Source organism: Agrilus planipennis, unplaced genomic scaffold, assembly GCF_000699045.2.
Source record: "Agrilus planipennis isolate EAB-ADULT unplaced genomic scaffold, Apla_2.0 scaffold94, whole genome shotgun sequence".
Taxonomy (NCBI): Eukaryota; Metazoa; Arthropoda; class Insecta; order Coleoptera; family Buprestidae; genus Agrilus; species Agrilus planipennis.
Window position 1 is genome coordinate 821,005 of NW_020439120.1, and position 10,359 is coordinate 831,363.

The 10,359-nt window shown below is 34.2% G+C and overlaps 1 protein-coding gene across 3 annotated transcripts; it reads left to right on the plus strand.

Annotated features, from left to right (window-relative positions):
* The first annotated feature begins 279 nt into the window (after positions 1–279).
* On the plus strand, positions 280–9,600 carry LOC108738271 (kinesin-like protein Klp10A). Of its 3 annotated transcripts, none has more exons than XM_018471632.1 (3): positions 280–443; positions 7,390–7,658; positions 7,800–9,600. In XM_018471632.1, the coding sequence occupies exons 2-3, from the start codon at positions 7,490–7,492 to the stop codon at positions 9,488–9,490; spliced, it is 1,860 nt and encodes a 619-aa protein (XP_018327134.1). In that variant the 5' UTR covers positions 280–443; positions 7,390–7,489; the 3' UTR covers positions 9,491–9,600. The 3 variants fall into 3 exon arrangements, with proteins under 3 accessions (XP_018327134.1, XP_018327135.1, XP_018327136.1); XM_018471633.1 differs by lacking the exon at positions 280–443 and adding an exon at positions 7,264–7,334; XM_018471634.1 differs by lacking the exon at positions 280–443 and having other exon boundaries at positions 7,501–7,662.
* Positions 9,601–10,359: the final 759 nt, after the last annotated feature.

The window sequence follows — 10,359 nt, forward strand, 5'->3', positions numbered from 1 at the left end:
AGAGCATGATTTTCGTTCTTCACGATTGCCGATGGTCGATTGTCTATTGTTTGCTGATTTTACACGAAGGAATACCCCTCGTACAACTCAAGTACGAGCCGCTACTGCTTCATACATGTATCAATTTACATATCCATAATATACACATACATGTATCATTACTACATGGAAGTGATTTATTGCTACTTGTATTTCTTCATCAATGGAAACACTACAATGAACTCATGCCAAAGTTTGGTCAATAATTCGGCATAAAACTTAACCCGTAATACGGTGTGAGCAGTCTGAAATGCGGTAGTTACTTTATTATCACTTTGCGCTCGTATGTTAGGTACTCTTATGATGCTTCTGGTTTAAATAAAAATAGACGGTAAAAAAATAGGACAACCGCTTCGAACTCACGATCAGATGCAAACGCAGCATACTGTTAACCATTTTTAAAGGTAAGTACAACTTTTAAATACTTTTGTTTAATTTGCTTGCATAGGAAACGTTAGAAGCTTTTGTTTTATCGGTTTCACTTTTGTAACATTATCGTCTTAAAATGTTCGTCTGTATGGTGCTATGTATGTATTGAAAAAGAAACAAAATTAAAAAGGTATTTAAAAAAATAATATATTTTATAATTTAATTTGCAATTATAATTAGCTATTTTAGATTTTGGTAATAAAAATTTAAATCGTTTATCTTTAGTTATCTATTAATTTAATTAGAAAAGAAATCAGTAGCTTAAAAGGAAAGAAAAAAAATTAATTGAATGAACTTTAATATAAAAAGTTGTGAAGTTTTAGTTGTACTTACTTCAATATTAAATAAAACAGTTGTGCGAAAAAAGCAAAAAAAAACTGAGAATAAAGCACAATTTTCACTATCTAAAAATTTGAGGTAGGTTTTTATAGCATCATAATTAGGCCAAGAATGTTTTTTTAGAAACAAAATGTATAATTAGGTATGATTGTTGGAAAATTTTCGTGATAGAAAAATTCTCTCATCTTGAAATTCATCTAATTGTTACTGCTAATATTTTTAAATAAACAATGAATGTAAGGAAATCAACTTTTTATTTATAAGTCGGAAACTTTTGAATTTTGACGATTACGATCTAGCTAAAAAATGAGGCTTTATTAATATTGTTTTAAAAATATAACAGTTATTGAAAAAAAACAAAAAAAAATCCTTTTTAAAATTGTTTGCAACTTTTTAATTTTTAATATTAATTTGATAAATTTTTCATAAGATGATAGATTTTGGTGTACTTTATTACTGTACTAATTTTACGGAGCCCGGTAGCATCAATAATTTTTTGCATAATTGCTGTTTATTACACGAAGCGCTAAAATCAATATTTTTAACAGGCTGCCACTCCTATTAAATAAGCACTATGACCTTTTATTTGGTGTAATTTTCCTCTTTAAGGCTCATACTAACTTTCTATAAAAATGTTCAAGATTTTTTCATATTTATTCATGTTAAAACGACATTGCAAAAATGCTATGCTTTTAGCTTATAAAAAAGTGGAATAGCATCGTCATATTGAACTTAAATTGGAGGGGACCTTCATCATGAAAAAAATTCAGATCTTTAGAAAAGAAAAGGTCGTAGGTCCTCTGGGCGCCGAAATAGTTTTTTTATAAATTCGCTGTACTTTGGGCATTAAGGATTGAAACTTACAGCCCACCTTAAATTATACTCATAACTTCTAACTTCAAAAATTAAATTAATATATGGCTATTTAGTCTAGTAGTAATAATTTTGTAGGCGCAAATTTTAAAATACTTAACAGCCCGTTTTATGAAATCGTGCAAATGGCGCGGTAAACGCCATCTGTAGTACAATGCTACATTATACGGATCACTATGTATCCATAGTATACTTTTTATGAAAGATAGTCAATTGTGGTGTCCTCTGGAGGTGAATGTCTGTTACTCTTCGATTAGTTCTACTAATTTCAAGAGTACTAGACCATTCTCAGTGTGATGTGTCGTTCTACTTACAGATGTCACTATAGACACAAATTTTAGTGTCTCAATCCACTCTGAGTAACAATTCCCTGTACAGATTTGTACTTTTTACTGGAACGAAACTGGTTATGATACGTTACGGCACCAAGGAGAAAACCAGCAAAAATTAGCGTTGGTTGATGAATTTTTTTCCCTATTTTTATTATCANACTACTCCAGGAATGCTGAGTGTGCAATGACACTAAGGGCAGAGTCTCACGAAGTGTCCACTCCAATCATTCCATCAAATATTTCGAACGTGCAATGGGTATTAAGGGCAGAGTCTCACAAAATACCCCGTCGCAAATATTTATGTCATAACAGTACTGAAGGGCAGAGTCTCACGACAGTACAATTGCTAGCATAAATTTTATCCAAAATAATTAGATGAACACTGAAGGGCAGAGTCTCACAACAGTGCTCAAGACAATCGTAAAGAAATACAAATACGTTTACATCGAAAATACGGTCATAGCTTCATTTTATTTGAATGAATTAAATCATCGTATATCGGTAAAGTTTAGTAAATAATAAAAACTTAACATCTAAATCTTAGCATAAAGATTACTCCGTGAGAAAACTCACCTAATTAGATTTATCTATATTTTCGTAACACAAATCACAAAAGCAACTATCCACGTTAACAGTCGACTAAACAATGTTGTGTAATTTTAATTTCTTTCTTTTCCTTGAGAGGAGAGATGATTCATTTATCTAATAATATTTGTATCGATAAACCCATACTACGAAAGGACAAAAAAAAAAGAAAAAAAGATTAGCGTCTTACATATGTATACATCTAAGATATCGGGACAGATGCGGAACCGACAAAAAGCGGAACCGGCCAAAATGCGGAACCATACGTTTCTACATCTATTTATTTTTCAGGTAATAATAACAGAAACGGACAAATGCGGAACTGTAATTTTCCAGAATATTATTGTATACATATTTATGAATGTTATATTTATATATACAACAAAATAAGTTAAACGAAATACAAAACCTAAAAAAAAAGCAAGTAGAAAACGAAAATTAAAATAAAAAGAGTTATTTATTTGTTATTCTTGATGTGATTACAAGAACAATTAGACTATCCCCCGCCCCCGCGGTGCGCAAGAAACTTGAAAATAAAACTCAAGAGGACCTCTGCTATAATGCTTTATTCAATGTAAGTAATAATAATGCAGATATAGTATCCTTATGATTTATCAATTATACGAGTTTCAACTAAATGAATAACTAGTAACCATAACAATTAACAGAATCCCAGTTAAAGTAAATATTGAAACAGATGACCGTTAAAACTCTTATAATTTTCTTAAGACATTTTACAGTTTTGAGAAATTTTCAAGATGAAAAGACGAGCCTGTAACAGACGCCTAGTAGAGATTAATATAAAAAATACAAACGAAAAACTACGAAAAGATCACTTTTGTTGCAACATGCTTCCCACCCTGTACATGGATACTATACAGCTGTTGTTTACTTTTTACGAGAATTAATAAGACAATTTTTGAGGCTCCGCATATGTCATCTGCCTTTTTTTAACCTGTAATAACAACATGTATAAAATCTGCATTTGCCCCGGTTCCGTTTTTTTTGTCGGTTCCGCAATTGGCAATAATAGTTGAACCTGCTGATATATTCAAATTAATTTAGAAACACCCTGTACCTATTTATTTGTCGGTTAGTAGGTACCTAATACATTAGCAGCTACACAATTGCAATTGAAATCTCCTAATAAATGCCTTACGTGATGAATGTTCTATTTACTAAATATTTTTCAGTTTGACATTGTTGGATCTAAATAACTGTCAGAAGAGCGGATTCTTCGATTATTAATAGATTGTTTTGATAGGTTATTGAATTGATGAATAAATCAAGATCGCCTTAGACCCACACACAAGATATTCGCATGCGTCAATCAGTTTCTACCTAATTACTCAAAAATAAGTACATTTCACTCAAAATAAGTAATTGTGGAACTGCATGATTAACAAATTGATGAAGGCTTTCGAGGCCAGTAGGTGAACTGATTTGGGCCTATAACGTTTTGCTAGCAAGAGTGGCTTTCAGCGGACTGTCCGCATGCAGTATCAGAGATGGACGGACCTCTGAAGAAGTTCGCCGCTCGTGCTAGCGAAACGTTAGGAAGCAGCTCTAATACATGATGACCTTTGCACCCACTTTTGAAGTATATCTATTGTTGGTAGGTGCTATTACTCTAGCGAGAAGTAACTTTGTTTTAAAATTGTTGTAAGGTGATCGATAGTTTATTCGATTCTATTTTCGGGCGGTGATAATTGCAATTGTTATTAATAAAAAGCTATGAAAAGATTCTTAAAAAGAGTCAGTTTCTGATAAGAAAATCCCAGCCCTCGGAATTGTATCTTCATTATTTATAATTATAATTTATCGTTGAAAACAGCCTTCCGTGCAGGCGCTACAGCATACTTACACCGCTTCTAAATGTATTACAATTTCAGTTTTAGACTCTGTCACATATCGTCGTTTTTGTTATTTTTATACAGTCGCAATTAGATCTGTTTTTAACACTTTGCTTCTTTATGATGTGTCATAATTAAATGTGTAAACTCAGGAAATAATAAAAAGGGATAGCAAAAGTCCTGAAATATTGATTGAATATTAACAAGTAACGTTTGTTCTAATTTTACATTATTGGTGACCATCATTTTCTTAAAATTTACTAATGGTTGCCATCATTATTTTTAATTTCTAGCACATTATTAGCATTTTCGGCCATTATTATGTTTTCAATTGTTGCCTTTATTGGCCATCACGATTTTTAATTATATTTTAGTTTTGTCCGCGATGCCGGTATTAGCCTTCATGGCATCCTTGTGCAATTTCTTAATAGTGTCCCTTGTAAAGGTAGATAACCTCAAATTAATGAGAAAAAATTGTTGTGACCACGCCCTCGTTGGTAATCGAACCCGACCCTCTGAGTTTATTTGTAGTGGGTAGAGATAGTTCAAAAATTAATTCACTAATGCATTGACAGATCAGTACTGTATGAAAATAAATAAAAGTAAAACTAAAATACTGATATGCAAGGGAAGAAAAAGTAGGGAATGAGCGAATATAAAGATAGGAGACGAAAAATTAGAAGAAGTGGCTGATTTTAGATACCTAGGAAGTCAGATAAGTGAGGATGGAAGGAGTAGTAGGGATATAAAGCAGAGGATAGCGCAGGGTCGTGTCGCCTTTAATAAAAAGAAGTCACTTCTATGCTCGCGAACGGTTAATTTAGAAATTCGAAAAAGGTTGTTAAAGGTGTATGTTTGGAGCACGGCGTTGTACGGGTGCGAAACATGGACAGTGGGAGCGGCGGAAAAGAAAAGGTTAGAAGCGTTCGAAATGTGGTGTTATAGGCGGATGATGAGGATATCGTGGGTAGAAAAGGTTAGAAATGAAGAGGTATTGGAAAGAATAGGAGAACAGAGGACTCTATGGAAGTCAATAAAAAATAGGCGAGATAGGTTGGTAGGACACCTTCTCAGGGATGAAGGTCTAGTCAGAGACATATTAGAGGCAGAAACAGGAGTTAGGAGGGGTAGAGGTAGACCTAGATTAGATTACTCTTCGCAAATATTTAAGGATGTGGGCTGTTCTAGTTTTAGAGAAATGCAAAGTTTAGCTCAGGATAGGAAAGAGTGGAGGTACGTGTCCAACCAGTCTTAGGACTGATGACCTTATGATGATGATGATGATGAATGCATTTAATTTAAATCCCCAAAAACTCAGTGTTTCATTACTAATGTTGATCAGTAATTTAGTATTGTTGACTAATTTTCGAGCAAACTATTCAAATCATCATGATTTACTGTATTATAGAAAGAATTTAAATTGCCACTTTCTATTTTAAGACCAATGAAATGGCCCATGAAACTCTAAGAACTTTCAATCTATTGCATTCTAATAAGGGCGCGACCCACGTCTATCAAGAAATTTAATATTTGTGGCTAACGTGAAAAATGACACATTGTTATTAAGGACGATGCAGAGGTTGTAATTTTGGATCATGTTGAACTGGATCCTACATCAACCTCCAAAATATTGGAATATACTTTAAGAATTCCATGTATAAGTCTGCTTAAAAAAATATCGATTCCATCTGTATAATATTCATCTCGTGTAATGGCTTTATGCAGATGACCCAGACTGTCGTATGCAATTTCGTGAGATGATTGAAGAAACCGTGAACAATCCGAATTTTTTACATTCGATATGCTTCCTTAATGAATGCACGTTCTTTTTTAATGGTTCTTACGTCAACAAACATAATTGCAGATATTGGTGTGATTTGAATTATATAATTATGAAAGAACAGTATTTGTAGTTACCTCAAAATTTGAATGCATGAGCTGGGATTTAGTATTGTTACAAAGCATTACAGGATGGAGATCCGCCACATTATGTGGCTCATGTAAGTGACATTTTGAATCAACATTTTTCCGAACACTCACTTGGTTGAAGGAGTTCCACTGAATGGCCTCAAAGGTGGTCAGATTTAACACCATTGGATTTCTTTTTACGGCGCCATTGAAACAGTGTTATCTGCAAAATGGGACCTACCTCTTTAGAAGGTCTACGTCACCGAATTGTAGCTGCAAGGGATAAAATAACTCTTGAAATACTGAAAAATATTCAAGAGAATATTTTACTACTCTATGGAAGTAAATGACTTGCAATTTTGAGAACTTTCTTTTATGTAATTCTACCTACGTTTCTAATGGGATTTTCACGTCAATTATAGAGCAGAACAAAAAATGTTATAGCATACTTATAAAGAGAGTTACATTACCTTTAAAATGTTGTCACTTGACTTCCCGTGTCATTTATGATTCTGTTAGGGGTGTTGCCGTTCCCTTTAGACGTATGACCTTACATTTATGAATTTGCAATTAAAAGATGTGATCTTTTTCCGGGTATTCTTAAAAAAATTTGCCGTTAAAAAATTTCCAGGTTAGGAAGAGTAGATAAGGTTATAGTAATTAAATGTTAACCCTTCAAAAGGGGCGTTTTATTATCCCTCTCATAGTTGAGACTCCAAATATAGTGTTAATATCGATTTCGATTCGTGATTGACAAACTCGCAGAAATTAAACACCTTTAATCTACATTTTTGTTACAAAAAAAAGTTAAAATTTCCAAAAAAGGCGTATTACGGAAGCTCTGTCTGTCTCTATTTAGTCGTATCACAAACCTTTTGTCATAATAAAATTTTTTAAATAGTGTTCCAATATGTTAAAAGATATTTGAATAACGTCTGCGTTCCGATTAATAAACCCCTTGAAAATTTCTTTATAAGTGATTGGTAAAACTCACGCACTCTGATAAATCTTATTAAGGTTTTTTTTTCCAGAAAATGGTGCATCTTATCATAAATAGAAGGATTTACCTATGTGTCAGGAATAGTTTCGCAGTAGCCGGGTTATGTTGAGTGACATTTGGGCTTTGACAGTATGAGCACAGAAATGTTTCCGTTTGACTTTTCAACAGAAGTTTCCATATCCGAAGTAAACGCAAACGGCAAAGATTCATCCACGCAAACAAATCCTGGAGAGAAAAATGCATCAAGAACTGCAAGACGACGTCAACATCAGCCCGATAAAACAACCAACAACTTTAAAGGCAGGTAACTCGACCGCATTTCTACATTTCTTTTATATATTTGTTTTCTTTGGTTATTGAATTAAATTCCATTTACATATCTCTGATAGCAAATTTAAACTAGTACATAAGCAGATCTCACCCTTAATCTGTTGTTTTCAGAATCTCAGTCATCATCGCCATCACCCCCTAGGTCTCCATCAAAATCCCAAAAAGCTTCGTCAAATACGCGTCGCGAGTCACGTTCGTTTGAAAGCTTTCAAAAGAAGTCAAAGGCCGTCCGAGAGGTGGCAATGATAGCTGAAAAACGAAACGAACGGCGGCAGAGACAAGCCGATGAACGAGCACTAAAAGAACAGATAATGAAAGAAGAACAAGGAAACCCATACTGGGAGTTCGCAGCAATGGTCAATGATTTTAGAGGAAATATCGAATTGCGCCCTCTACGCGAATCTGACCCAATTATTGAAAACCAAATCACTGTTTGCGTTCGAAAGCGCCCTTTAAATGATCGAGAAAATAATAAAAAAGAAGTGGACGTCATAACTGTCCATTCCAAAGATAAACTCATTGTCCATGAACCGAAGCATAAAGTTGATCTCACTAAATACCTTGAAAATCAACAGTTTCGATTCGACTATGTTTTTGATGAGACATGTACAAATCTTACTGTCTATAAATTCACTGCCAAACCGTTGGTTAAAACAATTTTCGAAGGTGGTATGGCTACCTGCTTTGCATACGGTCAAACAGGTTCAGGTAAGACTCACACCATGGGAGGAGAATTTAGAGGAAAGTTGCAGAATTTCAAAAATGGAATCTATGGTCTGGTAGCCAAAGACGTTTTTAAATTACTCGAGTCACCAAAATACAAACAAGCATTTATGGTTTCCGCAAGTTTCTTTGAAATTTATGGTAAATTGGTATTTGACCTTTTGTGTAAAAAGCAACGTCTTAGAGTGCTGGAAGACGGAAAACAAATCGTTCAAGTTGTTGGGTTAACCGAGAAAGTAGTTACTGGTGTCGATGATGTGTTAGACTTGATTCAGAAAGGCAGCAACGAAAGAACGTCTGGTCAAACCTTTGCTAACGCCAACTCCTCAAGGTCCCATGCAGTATTCCAAATTTCTTTGAGAAAAATATCATGTCCCAGTAAACTAGTAGGGAAGTTTTCGTTAATCGATTTAGCTGGAAACGAAAGAGGCGCAGACACTTCAAAATCCAATAGACAAACACGTATTGAAGGAGCCGACATAAACAAATCTCTTTTGGCCCTTAAAGAGTGTATTCGAGCCTTAGGCCGCAAAGGTTCTCATTGTCCCTTTCGAGGCAGCAAACTCACACAAGTATTGAGGGACTCATTCATAGGAGAAAGATCCAGAACCTGCATGATAGCTCTAATATCTCCAGGAGTTACGTCCTGTGAACATACGTTGAATACACTTCGATATGCAGACAGAGTTAAAGAGCTCGTAGTAAACGGTTCGGCTGATGATACGCAGAGTATCTCCCCTAGGGAGATATCTGATGAAGAGGACGACGAAGATTCACAATCTAGTTCTGTACAATACAGTAACTCTCAAATCAGACTATCCGATGGAAATCAAGATATTAGTAACATACAGGTTGCTGAAATAGATGTGTTAGAAAGTAATCGACTGGTGATAGAGAATTGTGTCTACTTCCATAAAATGGCATGCGAATTATATAACAAGAGTCAATCACAAAGCTTTAACAGAAGAGAATATTCACGAACCTGGAGAAATCTGCTTCAGGAAATGATAGATATTCAGAAAGACGCATTGATAAAAGTTACAGACTTCTGTGCAGCTCTTGAAGCTGAACAGTCCTAATGAAAGGTAAGATGGTGATTAATGAGGTCTCAGGATTTTTTGGTATCTTTCTCGTTTGATTATGGTAGTTATTTGGCGATATAAAAAAGTTATAATAAAAAACAAATTGTAAGTATGCTTCAATTTTATTGTTAATAAATTTTTTTACTGTCAAACGAAATTAATGGGTATTATTCAATCATTTCTTTTAACCCCCAGAAAAGGGGGAAATCAGTATTATTGAATGGTGTTTGCCTTCTTTACAATGTAAATGAGAAACTACTTTTGGAACTATGTAATTACTGTGTTCGATGAAATTTTAATCAATTGCGGAGATGTAGTTCAGATAGTTCGGCAGTCGGTGATATTGAAAGCTTCTTTTCATGGAATCGATTAACTTTTATGTAAATTTCGACAGTTTTAAGTAACCTATACAAACAAAGTGTAACTTTGGTATGCGTAGATTTAATAAGCCGAGAATATGCTTAATTCAATTAATTATTAAAAGCAATATGTTTCACTGTTATCACGGATTTTGATTTATTCTTACTGCATTTTATAGGAAATTTCATTCTTTATTCGAAAAGAATTGGTAGACAAATTTTATTTGGCCGGAAGAGTTTGAAACGTCTTTGTGAAGGGTGTGGTAGGGGTTAACTTTTTTTTTAATTTTACTGATTTCGATGTAATACGAGGGTGGATTGATAAGTTTCCGGCCTAACCAAGAGATGACGCCACTAGGCCTACCTTGAGGTGACATTCTATAGTACCATCCTTGGATAGCTTGTAGCTATAGTTTCAGCCCGATCTCCTTGCTAGTGTAGGTTTGACAGCACGCTGAACAAGACGCCTCTGTGGTTTTCGTAAAAATGGAAAAGCAGGAAAATCGT

Coding starts and splice junctions, on each gene's coding strand:
- LOC108738271 (XM_018471632.1), top strand. CDS start 7,490: ATGAGCACAGAAATGTTTCCGTTTGACTTTTCAACAGAAGTTTCCATA. Junction 7,659..7,799: donor AACAACCAACAACTTTAAAG/GCAGGTAACTCG, acceptor TGTTGTTTTCAG/AATCTCAGTCATCATCGCCA.